The 12,500-nt window shown below is 52.8% G+C and overlaps 4 protein-coding genes across 7 annotated transcripts in view; 2 read left to right on the top strand and 2 right to left on the bottom strand.

Annotated features, from left to right (window-relative positions):
* Positions 1-769, top strand: part of LOC126579964 (BTB/POZ domain-containing protein KCTD16) — a 5,104-nt gene extending 4,335 nt beyond the window's left edge. Inside the window, exon 2 of the mRNA XM_050243758.1 lies at positions 1-769. This exon is cut by the window's left edge and continues 914 nt beyond it. The gene's annotated coding sequence lies outside the window, so the exon portion shown is untranslated.
* LOC126579965 (uncharacterized) overlaps positions 1-4,328 on the bottom strand; it is a 12,693-nt gene extending 8,365 nt beyond the window's left edge. Inside the window, exon 1 of one of the 2 annotated variants that reach the window (XM_050243759.1) lies at positions 4,309-4,328. In XM_050243759.1, the coding sequence (XP_050099716.1) occupies positions 4,309-4,313 (5 nt within the window). In that variant the 5' untranslated portion in view covers positions 4,314-4,328. Of the gene's footprint in view, positions 1-4,009; positions 4,029-4,308 lie in introns of those variants that run through there. The other variant, XM_050243761.1, reaches the window with a different exon arrangement.
* A 709-nt stretch (positions 4,329-5,037) lies between these two features.
* Positions 5,038-6,335, top strand: LOC126579963 (fibrinogen-like protein A). Its single transcript, XM_050243757.1, has 2 exons — positions 5,038-5,284; positions 5,352-6,335. The coding sequence occupies exons 1-2, from the start codon at positions 5,064-5,066 to the stop codon at positions 6,235-6,237; spliced, it is 1,107 nt and encodes a 368-aa protein (XP_050099714.1). The 5' UTR covers positions 5,038-5,063; the 3' UTR covers positions 6,238-6,335.
* A 5,258-nt stretch (positions 6,336-11,593) lies between these two features.
* Positions 11,594-12,500, bottom strand: part of LOC126579961 (uncharacterized) — an 8,025-nt gene continuing 7,118 nt past the window's right edge. For all 3 annotated transcript variants that reach the window (XM_050243756.1, XM_050243755.1, XM_050243754.1), the window contains one exon: positions 11,594-12,500. This exon is cut by the window's right edge and continues 712 nt beyond it. In XM_050243756.1, the coding sequence (XP_050099713.1) occupies positions 12,111-12,500 (390 nt within the window). In that variant the 3' untranslated portion in view covers positions 11,594-12,110.

Raw genomic sequence — 12,500 nt, 5'->3', positions numbered from 1 at the left:
GGTAGAAAGCGGGAACGAACGGGCATAGAAATGAGAAAATAAATTTAAAAAATAATAAATCTATCGTAGGGTAGCGCAAAGGAACGCCGACAGCAGGTAGGGAGCAATAATATGTAAAACATTATAGTGCATCACACACACACACACACCAACACATACACACAAGCATCATCAAACCAAACCATCACACTTATCAGAAAAGATTCACTTATCAAAAAGTCAGTTTAATTAGGGAACGATTGAAGCACATGGGCCAGGCAAGCCCTTTTGTCAAACATCGTCTATACACAACCAAGAGGCACGAGCTAGCAGAGAAACAGAAGCATAATAATCTTAGTGAGAATGTTAGTGAGTAAAAGCAGAAACCTAGTACGGGGCAGCAAACCAAGCGGCAAGAGTTGATTTTAGCCGACAGCGGTAAAAATCCACAAAAGGGCAAATGAACGGTGTAGCACGGAGCAAACACACCACACACAGCCAGACAGACACACATACACATAAAAAAGATAGAATTGCATTTCGCCGTCGGGCACACGGTCGACGGACACATACACACACACATCAAAAGTACACATTTTGCACACAGTTTTGCACACGACATCGAGGCCACCTGGAAGGTCTTGGCGTGTGGCCCCGGGGGGGAGAGGGCGTCGCCATGAGATGAAGATATTTGAAAGCGGGTAGAATGCGGGTCAGACGTCAGGAGCTAATATTGGACTACTTACTACTACTACTGCTACTACTAATACTTAGTGGGGGGGGGGGGGGGTAATTGTCGTGGAGCATTTAGACATTAAACAAAAGCAAAAAACACACACAAAAACTCTTTCGCACACAGGCGGGGCGTGCGTTACTTCCTTGAAGATGGGGAAACAAGACGCAGACAAACGAAGGAGAAGAAAAGTTAGATGAAGGGGAATGATGAAGTGAAACACTGATTGATACGCAAAGGCGCGACACAAAGGAAAGGAGCGAATAAAAAACAATAAATCCACCTAACACACCCAACTATACAACAAACACGCACAAACACAAAAGAAGTGGCAGAGTGGAAAACCAAACTTTCAACAAGAGTTAGTGGAAGGGGGAAGGGCGAATGATACACTAGTACACACTATTGCGAAAGCCGAAGCATAAGCAACATATATTCCCAGCGGAAAAGCGGCCACGTCAAAGCGGTTTTGCAAAGCAATAGCGCGGGCCGCTGATCGCAGCATCGGAGCACGGGTCGGGTACGGGTGTGAAAGCAGTTGGTGACCCCCCAGAGGAACAGAGCAATGCGCGCACCATCACAGAACAGCACCCCCACTGGTCCTCGTCTCGTCTCGTCCAATTTCTCTTTGATCGCCCGTTGGAATGGGAATGGAAAGAAGAAGAAGAAGAAGAAGAAAAAAACCCCGGGAAATTGGCTTCTCCATTGGAGCATATCAGGAGGGGGAGGGGGGGGTTGGTTAGGGGCATGCTGGGTAGGGCTAGGGAGGAACATCGTAAAGTTATGAAGCAGAGCCGGAACGGACATCACGGCACGAAGGCTGAGCTGATCTATAAATAACTCCAGTGCCCGGGGCCCCTCGCCACCCACCCTTGCCCATAGTGTGGTGCTTGGAATCGCATGCCGGAGTACATGTGCCAAACACCCCTCCCCCGGGAGGGAACGACCAGATGGCGCGTAAAAAATTAAACAGTCCATGGTCCGCACGAGAACCCACGCTGGTGGGAAGGTTGAGAGCAACACGCAGCCAAAGGGTGGGGGAAGGGGGGATGGCGTTGCGTTCCAAACATCAAACGCACTGGCGTCAGCACGGTGGCGGTCAGGGGACCTCATCGCGAATCGAAAGCGCACACAGCCTCCGGTGGTCCTGGGTGGGGGGTGGGCACAAGCAATACGCGCACGTCCCAGTTCCGGAATGACCTCTAGAGCAACACTTTAGCTCCGGAGTGTCTTTGCACTACTGAGAAGCTCCACTTTGTGATGCGTTCACTCTCTTCAGAGTGAGAGAGAGAGAGAGAGAGAGAGAGAGAGAGAGAGAGAGAGAGAGAGAGAGAGAGGAATGACACGCCGTACAGTACTTCTAGACCACAGCGAGAATTTCCCGAGAATAGAGAATTGAAAATGTCTAAAATGTCTCGGCTCATTCTCGGGAAATTCTCGTTATCGTCCAGAAGCGCTGCTATTATGACTCCATGGCCCTTATTGCTGACTAAATACGAGCTAGAGCCGATGATGTAGGTGCTGAGGCCTTTAACAGGCTCCTCCATGGTACACACTAGTCACACTACTCCACCAAACAAAATTTACACAAACACACACATACACAAGCGTTTAAACGAGAGCAAATGCGCGACGCGCGACGCGCGACGTGCGACGTGCGGGTGTATGGACAGAGCTGGCGGCAATAATTGATAAGAGTAACCAGAACAAATGCAGAACTTAGTAGTGAGAACCAGAAAAATCCAACAAAACAAAAAGAAGAAGAAGAAGAACAAACAAAGAGACAACCAAAAATCCCAACATAACAAGGCGAACCAAGGGAACGCTCCATTCAGATGTAAGGCAGGTGAAATGCAACTACAAAAAAGAAACAAGAAAAGAAAACTTAATAATAATGTTAATAATAACACAGATAGTAATAATAGTGGCGATTGTGAACGTGCACCCCCCACACAATGGTAAAAGGTGCGGCAGTTGAGAAGGAATAGACGATGATTTCGAACCAACACAAGGGCACACGAACAGAAGAGTGGGATGTAGAGGGAGGTAGAGAGAGAGAATGCATATCGAGCGGTGGGTATATTGACATCCACAGCAGCACGGACACGTAGTGTGGCCAATCCCCGGCATCGGTATCTAGGAGCTGCCCTCGCACCGCTAACCGCAACACAACCGAACCGAATCCGCCCAATACACGCAATATTGGATTCGATTCGAAAGCGAAACGGTTGTTTGCAGCGGGTTTGCTTCCGTCAACAAAAGGCAGCGAGAAAAGCGTAAGCCACAAAGAAACATAGTGAGAGAGAGAGAGAGAGAGAGAGAGAGAGAGAGAGAGAGAGAGAGAGAGAGAGAGAGAGAGAGAGAGAGGAAGGAAGAGTGAACGATCGTAATAATAATAATAAAAAGAGAAACAAAATCCATAGAAAACTCAATCAAAACAAACCCGGTCCTTATGCGTCCTTTTGCTTAATTGTTTCGCCACCGCCACCCTTGGAAAGAAACATAAACAGCTGGTTGGGGTAGTAAGCGGGATGACGAGAGATTGTGGAGAGAGTGAGAGAGAGAAGAATGAAGTGGACGACTGAGAGTGATTCCCGGGCCCCCGAGTCAAGCCGTTCGAACGCCATTAATCACGCAGCGAACCGGCCAGTGACACTCGCAGGACTGGCTGGTTGGCTGGCTGGCTGGCTGGCTGGCTGGCTGGCTGGCTGGCTGGCTGGCTAGCTGGCGTGCGCCACTCCAGCCCACCAAATGATCTATATTCTCGAGCGCTCTTATCCTAACTACAAGCCAGGAAGCGACGAGGAAGCGTGACACAGAGAGAGAGAGAGAGAGAGAGTATCTGGCTTGATAAATGGCTGGGCCCGGCCCTTACCATGGCGTGCCGGTGCCGGCGTACGGCCGACGGCTCACTTGTTGTATTTCTCTATCCGCCCTCTCACATCCGCCCCCAAAACCACATCTCCTCCTCCTCCTCCTCCTCCTCCTCCTCCTCCTCCTCCTCCTCTTCCTCAGAAGCGAATTGTGCGAAAGGATTCTGCTGCATCATCACCGTCATCATCACCGTCAACATCGGCTTGTGTGTCTGTGCCGATCGGACATCGGCTCAACTTCAATTTGCATGGTAATGAGGGACGAGGGTGAAGAGAAGACCAGCTGGAATGCATGTTCCCAACCTGGATGGTGCCCAGGGCACAGAGAGCGGCACTGTGCAAACTCAGCATCCACAGTCGAGCACACACGGAACACGCGCGCACTCCCGGTCGGAAGGACGTCCTTGAGATTGCATTTCCGTACCAATCGATCATGCAGCAGCAGCAGCAGCAACATCGAACGAGGCGTGCGATTGACAAAGTGCGCCCACGCTTCGTTGTTCAGCAGCAGCAGCACCTCAAGTGGCTGATGGACGATGATGATGGACGTTCGGACGGAATGAACGAGTGCTAGTAGGAGGACACTCCAGTTTGACAGCCGGAGCCATCATGCGATGTCGAGCGTAGAAGGTTCCGCTGCTGCTGCTGTTGCTGTTCCTGTTTTTCCCCTAAGACTCTATCCCCCGGGGTGTAGGGAAGAGAATAGAGTCTTTTCTGATGCACCTCATTGACGTTCCGGTACTGCACTTAGCAACACCCGTTGGAAACCGTTGGAATACTCAATAATACTTTTTTGGCAATTTTGATGTGGTGCGATCGACGCTCGTATTAGCCACAGACACACAGCCACAGCGAGGACGAAACAAAAGCACTTGCACGGACTGGATCGAACCAGCACTCGGAGTGAACTGTGGAGTAGCGCAGTTCCTGTTCCAGGCCGCAGCTCGAAGCCGATTTTTGAGGCCAATTCACGCTGCTGATAACGTGCAGGCATTCAGCTTTGTTTTTTTCTGTCAAAGGCGTTTAGGCCACCAAAGGTCATTTAGCGTCAGTCAGGATCAAGCTTGTCCACAACTGTATGCGTGTGAGAGAGAGAGAGAGAGAGAGAGAGAGAGAGAGAGAGAGAGAGAGAGAGAGAGAGAGATCGTGTCAGGTGGCGATAGATAGAAGCCAAAACAAGGAAGGATGTTGCGTTGGTTCGAGATGCGAAACGAGTCTCGTTGGCGCCCGGTTTCGAGAGCATTCCAGCTCACGCGCGCGCGCCATTGCAATCTAGGACACACTGGCGTCATCACACACACACTCAGTACTGGTATCAGACCAGCGAGATCAGGCCGTAGACGCCCGCCAGCGAGTAACCGACCGATCGCCATACGCCTTATCGCTTATCACTCTCTGACGACGACGAGTCTTGTTGTTGACGACCACGACGGTGGCGAGCTATTGGTAGCGGAATCGCTACCAGTGAGCTGCTGGGCATGAAACGTAAAGCAACTGTGTTCGGTGTGGCTGGCGGAATGGTGCTACGCAAAATCGTACCGCTGCTCCTGTTGGGCATCTGCATGCCAAGCATCAAGGCGCAGCCGGCCGATCAATCGGCTACTGCTGCTGCTGCTGCTGCTACATCTCTCCCTTCCGGCAATCCAGAACCACTACCACAACTGGCATGGCACGAGCGGCTGGCTGCACTGGAGGCAAAGTAAGACATCATCGGGGAATCACGGGGAAGCGATTGAGCGACAACACTCAACTGGTACCCGCTTTAGGATCAACAGTCGGGATGAGGAAGTGACGCGGTTGCTGCAGCAGGTGCTCACCAATCAGCAGACTATCCTGCGCTACCTGCACTCCCCATGGGCTGCCGGTGGTATTGCCGGTGTGGCCGAACCACCAGCCAGAGCGCTCGAGTCACGCTCGCTAGTGGCTGCTGCTGCTGCTGACGTACCCGGGCCGAGCGGTACCGTGACCGTTGGCAGTGGCCGCCAGCTGGTGGAGATGGCGGGTGCGATGCAAGGGCGGCCACGGAGCTGCCGCGACATCCCGGACGGGATGTCGGGCGAAGAAACGATCTACCTCGGCCCGGGCGAACCGGTCGAGGTGTACTGCGATCAGGACTTCGAGGAAGGTGGCTGGATCGTGATCCAGAACCGGTTCGATGGGTTCGTGAACTTTAACCGCAGCTGGGAGAAGTACCGGGACGGGTTCGGGGACATCGGCACCGAGCACTGGCTCGGTTTGGACACGATCCACCGGCTGACGGTGGCGACACCGCACGAGATCGCGTTCGTCGCCGAGTCGTTTAAGGGTGAGCGGCGGTGGGCCCGCTACACGCTGTTCGAGATCGGTGGCGAAACCGACCGGTACCGGCTGCAGAAGCTCGGCGTCTACTCCGGTACGCTCGGCGACGAGTTCAACTACAACAAGGGCATGGAGTTTTCGACCTACGACCAGGACCACGATCAGTACGCCGACGTCAACTGTGCGCTGCGGACGGCGTCCGGCTGGTGGCACCGCAGCTGCACCCGCATCAACCTGAACGGGATGTATGGTAACGAGTCGGGCGTCCGGTTTGCCTACTGGCTCGACTGGCTTCACCTGAACGGGCTCAAGCGGACGCGCATCATGGTCCGGGAGCTGAAGCGACGCAAGTAAGGTGCAGGTAGGTTCACGGACACCACCACCCGGAAACCTGTAGCTGTGTGAACCCTTTTTTTTACTCTGCGCGTAAATAAACCACAGCACTCTTCCGAGCTCTCGCTCTCTCACTCTCGCTTTTCGCTCGAAAGAAACGTTCGCTAGGAGCAAACCGAACGAATTCCCCTTTTTTGGTGGAGGATAATCCTCGGCACAAGCTGTTGACTCGCCATAAATCACTTCAGCCCCTCCCTCCCGTATCAACAATAAAGCCACCTCCGTAAACACACCGCCAGAAGAAGAAGAAGAAGAAGAAGAAGAAGAAGAAGGAAGGAAGGAAGGAGCACGAACAATCGATGAGCACGTAACGGGGGTAACGGTGGCTCTCCGGTGACTTTATTCCTCCCTGCGTATGCATGTGTGTGCGTGTGTCTGTTTGGAGATGTGTTTGCCTTTTACTAGCCTTCCCTCCATCGCGCTCGCGCCTCACTCTGAGGCTACCTAATTATTTTGCATCCCCACAGAGCACAGTCCATCCCCCAGTCTACCGATCGATCTATTGATGGCTGGACGGTTCCGGTTGCCCTCTTCTCTCACGATTCCCCACACTGCACACATACATGACTGCATGACCTCCTTATCAGCTATTCGAATTCGAGTTCGAGAACTCAGGACACCTCGTCCAGATGCTCGTCCTTTTTCTTCGATTTCTTGAGCACGTGACCGTCGCTATCGTCGCTATCGTCGTCGTTGATCGATCCTGGTATGTGTGTGTGTGTGTGTGTGTGTGTGTGTGTGTGGTGCCGTTGAACTACTTAGAGTGGCACTTGGCTTGTCTTGTGGTTCGCTTGGTGGTGACGACGACGACGACTACGACCAGGGGTTCCAGATTTGATGGCAGTGCAAATTGTCCGACACGATTCCTCCCGATTCCTTCCCTCGTCTCTCGACCTCGAACCGTTCTAACTCCACGCCAAATCTGGCCCCTTTCCACTCCGTTTCGCACCGTTTCAGTCTATTGCTTGCGCCACCGCTACCGAAATGGGAGGGAATGAAGGAGAAAATGGTGGGGAGGGTGGGTAGCTGTCCGCTTGCCAGCCTTCCAGCGATGTCACGCGGTGCTGCCAGTTAATTTGCGGCATCGTTACGGGTAAAACCGAAGCGGCACAGCGATCCCAAGCAATCCCAAGGTCCCGAAGTTCCGATTTCGTCCTGGCGAGAGAGCGGAAGCGAGAGCGAGAGAGAGAGTGCACAAAAGGATTGGCAGTTTTTGTGGTCGGTCGGTTTATGCTGTTGCCGCTGAGGGTTTTGTGCAAGCGGACCACGAACGGCGAGAGGCGTTTTGGCGATCTTTCGACATCGAGAGCGTAGCATCTCGAGCGCTGGCCGGGACCGAGTAGATAGTATAGTACTGTAATGTGTGTGAGTGTGTGAATGAATAAACAAACAAGTCCGAAATCCGCCGCTTCTGCTTCAGCGACGAGCGACGAAATATTAAATTATTTAACAAGAAATTTGGTGCTACCACCGTTCCACCAGCACCTGCCAGCCTGGCATGCACCTTCAACCACGGTTGGCCACCAGGGGGAGGGGGGCAATCAGTCCGTAAGATCTAAGTAACGAGACCTTATGCTGAGACCCAGCATCACACAGCAAGAGCAGCAGCATGTCAAGGTGAGGGTCATATGAAGGACGAGTCATCGCCAACGTCGACGACAGGACAGCAAAACGCGCGCGATAAGGGCTCGCCAGGATAAGCGATAAGCGAGAGACACGAGAGCGAGCGAGCGAGAGAAAGAGAGAGAGAACGAGTGTCTGAGAGAGAATGGAAGGTGATGTGGAAAAATCAATAAAGCATCTCCTTCAATCTCTCCCGCCCACTCTCTCACCCCCTCACTCCGGGCATCAAATAGCTCCGCGTCAGCTGTCACAGCATGCGTCCAGTTCCAGAGGATTTTGGGCTTGCTCTCATCCCCAGTGTCCCCTGGTCCCATCGGCTATTGAGTCCCATCATTGTTGCTGATGGTTTTGCTGTTATTTTTGCTGTTGTTTTGCTGCGAGCCCCGGAAGCAAGCACGAGCAGGAGAATGGTTTGGGGCCCGGGCACGGGCCCGGGCCTCTCCATCCGACGAAGGCGAGAGCTCAGCATCGCATCTGCTGGCTGGCTGGCCAGCGGTACGGACAAAAAGCGCGCAACCGGAACAACGGTTCGCCTCACTCTCACTCACAAACACTCAGCACACACACTTGCGCAAACATGATGGGGCTGCCTTCTTGGGCCAGCAAGCCACGGCAAGCGGCAAGCAATCAAGTCAAGCCGTTCCCAAAGTGAAGGCTGAACGAACGCAGATTGAGCCAGAGAGGAAAGTAAGTGCGAGTGAGCGAGAGAGAGAGAGAGAGAGAGAGAGAGAGAGAGAGAGAGAGAGAGAGAGAGGAAGGAGGGTGGAGAGCTTTAAAATCAATACTAGCATTCCGGAAGGAACGCAAAGATGAAGACGAACCAGGGCCAGCAACGACCTTCTTCTTTTTCTTCCGAGAAGCGGTTGGAATAGGAATTGTGTGGAATGGAAGGAGGGAGGAGGGGAAGGTATGGGGTAGGTGGCTTCCTACTCCGGCGTGTGGGAGCACCGACCAAGGTACCCGAACCGAACCGCTTAGTGGAGGCTGAGCCAAATAATTAATCTTCAACTTTTCACTGTCTCGCGTGTTGATCCTCTTGCATCCCATCGTCTCTCTCTCTCTCTCTCTCTCTCTCTCTCTCTCTCTCTCTCTCTCTCTCTCTCTCTCTCTCTCCTGTATCATTCTCGCATCGCTCCCGTCGCATCAAGGGAATTTACATCCGCGCCATTCCCTAATCGCACGCGAATGGCAGCAAACCCCGGGTCTGAGAGGTCTCAACCATCCAGTCAGGCCACTCCCTTCCAATCCGCCTTCTCAACCCTTCCCTATCAAAGAAAAACACCGTTCATTATTCACCAGCTGTACCCTTTCGTCAATATCGCAGCAGCAGCAGCAGCAGCGGCAGGCAGCTAGGAGAGAGCGAAAATGTCGAGAGATCCAGCACATCTGCAGCAGAACGAGACAACCGTGAATCCGCAACACAGCTAACGCACGAAGTAGGCGCTAGAGCGCAAGCGAAACCGAACCCAAACCCCTCGCTCGAAGCGGCATTCGCCTCTACGGCGATGGAGGCGCCCGGTGTTTTTGCACTACGATGGAGAAGCCTGGTGCCTCACATTTCGACCAGAAAAGCGCATTGCCAACGGCCTCGTTGCAGGCTCGTTACTGTCATCCTGGGCCTGCCTCCGGGGCATACCCCTAAAAGGGTGATTAATTTTCTACTCAACTGGTCCGCAATGATGCAAGTGAAGCGAGCGAGAGAAAGAGATACAGGGAGCAAGGCCGTTGTGTGGGGCACTGATCCTTGCTTTCCTTTTACTGCGCAGACAGAGTGACAACCGGTAACCAGGCTGAACCCCGATAGGTAACGATCCCCCATTTGATATGGAGTCAGTCACCGACCGTGACCCGAAGACAACGACTAGATTCAACAAGTCACGAAATATGCCACACTAAAACCTTTCTCTCTGTTTCTTTCTCTTTTTCTCCCTGTGCCAGCTAGCGACTAGATTCATTGCGGTACGGTTCGTGGGATACGGCCAAATGTACTCCCTTCATCCGAACTTCATCCTGGGGGGGGAGGGGGTTCGGTTTGACCGGACTTTGGTGGGTACGTTCTGTTTATGCTAATCATTCGCGAACTCACGTTCCCGGGAGGGAACGGCGGGGGAGGGGTATAGCGGGTGAAGGATTGCAAAAAGCAGAACCGTGTGGCCTACGGGAGATGCAAAAGAATGGGGCTTGTTTGCAAGGCGGGGAGTGCGAACCAGCGACTGGCAGCAACTTCTTCGTTCTCACCGCCGCTCGCGGGCTGCGCCACCTGCGACAATGGCCTCCGGGAGGGGAGGAATGGAGATGCTTTGTTAGGTGTGCTGCGCTTGCTTGTGCGATTGGTGGATTTCGGTTGGGGAACGGTCGAAGGAAACCGTCGCGGGGGACGCGTTCAAGTTGGTAAAGAAATAAATTGGATGGGTGTGTAATTCAATTTCGACGTTCTGCGTACACCGGTCTCGCTCTCTTTCTCTCTCTTTCTCTCTCTTCCTCTCTTTTCTCCGCACCGTCCGTCTTGATGACAGCAGCCTCACCCCGCAGCAAGCCCAAGCTCTTCGTTGACGTTCGCGAGCAACGGATCATGATGATGACGATGATGTGGTGATGATGATGCTGGAAAGGAGGGATGGATGAGGGTAAAGGTATGCGTATGTGTATGGAGGGGGAGGAGGGGAGAGAGGGTTCGCAATAAGACAGAAGCCTTGAAGTAACACAGAACTTCGGTGGCAATCAGCATTTACTTTACAGTCATGGTTGCCAACCGCCACTACGAACAAAATAACCCCCTCTTCGATCAACATTTATTATTGCGACACCGGCGGTGTGTGTGTATGTGTGTGTGTGTGTTCACGATAGCTAAACCCCCGGGGAAGGAGACTCCCGTATAGCCGCTAGTTGTTTTGCTGTTACGAACTGTCGAGATAAAAATAGAAATTGATTTTCTCCTTTTTAACGTTTGGAAAAGCAAGAAATGATTCTTCACTCATGTAGCTGTGTGTTTGTGTGCGATCGGTGTCGCTTGCTCTCGCTGCCATGGTTTTCCCATTTTTTTATATATATATTTTTTTTTGTTGAACGATGCTGAATCAAGGGCAAGCCGAGAATGAGATGAGTAATTGATCCACGGTCGGCTGTAGCGTCGGCTGTAGCGCACAGTCTGTGAGAGGCCCCGTGCACCCAACCCTAGTGCCTGCCTCGCCTCTTTTACTTTGCTTTACTGCGCCCTGTTCCGGCGGTGCACCGGTGAATGTGCAAAACTCAAAAAGCGTCGATATTTAATGGTACATTGTTGTGCAACCAAGTCATTACCAAGTAATATTTCAGTCCAAGAAGTCAAAAAGGGAAGTGGCGGTGCATTTCCCATTTCGTGCTTCGTTCAACAATCCTAAGAGAGAGATATAAAGAGAGAAAGATACAGGGAGCGAGAGAGAGAGAGAGATACAGAGAGAGAGAGAGAGAGAGAGAGAGAGCGATTTATGGATGCCGATTGCAGGCTTTCGCAGACCTTGTGGAACGAAGCCAAAAGAATGTTAGAGAAGCTAAAGCTTCCGGAAACGGTACTAACGGCTGCTGAGGGAGTGAAAGAAAATGCCAACGAAGAAGAAGAAGCGAAAAATCGACTAAGTAGCTCTAGATGTACTCGAAACCTGCTGGAACAGACAATCGAGCGAGACAAGTATGCAGCCCACTCGTCACGTTTAGTGTCTATTTTCGATAGCCGATAGCGCTTTATTTATAGAACTCGTACAGCTCGCACTCCGCTCGGCATCTCCTGCTCCTTTCTGGGTCTGTTCTGGGTCCGTTTGCCTACCAGAAACCGGAGCCACCACCATCGCCCAGGATGTCCTGCAGGGATGCTCGGTGTGGTAGGGATACTGATCTGGAGCCAGCTATTTCTGGAACCGTCCTCTCCAGCACCTTTGTTGTTCACATGCGCTCTCGGAGCACCCACGGGAGTGAGAGAGAGAGAGAGAGAGAAAGAGAGAGAGAGAGAAGCAAGGGGGAATTTGCTTGCTAGGACAAATGGGCTAGCAGCGTTTAAAGTCGAGCGATTCATTAGCGATACCTAAGAGCTTGTCTGGAGGGTGTGTGTAAAAGGTTCTTTATGCTTCAAATATTGTCAGACAGCGTGCCGTCCCATAGGACGTTTCAGTGCTAGTGCAAAACTCACTCAATTACGCCACGGTTGTGCGGATGCCCGCGCGGCACTCTGACTGACGTCACGCGTGATACCTACTGCAGTTGTGGTTGTCCTTCTTGATCCGATCGCGCACCTCCGGCTCAATGAACTTCTCGTGCTTTGCTCCCTTCTCGCTGCCAGCCAGCAGGCCCGGCCGACCGAAAGTCAGAAAGTCACCGGTCTGGGCGGCCTGGGAAGCGATGGATGCTGCGGCCGCCGCCGCCGCCGCCACCGCCGTCGCCGCCGACGTCGATGCAAATTGGACGGCGGCCGCCTGTTGGGCCGCCCGGGCCGCCCGGTTGCACTCGTACGACGAGATCTCGTCCTCGAACTCCGACACCACGAACACCCACTTCGGTATCTCGAACCGGATCAGCATGAGCAGGTCGCGCACGTAGTCGAACTCGTCGACGAACGTCCGGTACAGCTT

This window comes from Anopheles aquasalis, chromosome Y (genome assembly GCF_943734665.1).
Source record: "Anopheles aquasalis chromosome Y, idAnoAquaMG_Q_19, whole genome shotgun sequence".
Taxonomy (NCBI): Eukaryota; Metazoa; Arthropoda; class Insecta; order Diptera; family Culicidae; genus Anopheles; species Anopheles aquasalis.
The sequence above is the reverse complement of the archived record's forward strand: the minus strand, read 5'-3'. Positions and strand labels throughout refer to the sequence as shown.

What these genes read in the sequence shown, in the direction of transcription:
- LOC126579963 (XM_050243757.1), top strand. Translation starts at nt 5,064, where the DNA reads ATGAAACGTAAAGCAACTGTGTTCGGTGTGGCTGGCGGAATGGTGCTA. An exon ending in CTGGCTGCACTGGAGGCAAA is followed by an intron (nt 5,285 to 5,351) that starts GTAAGACATCAT and finishes TACCCGCTTTAG; the next exon opens with GATCAACAGTCGGGATGAGG.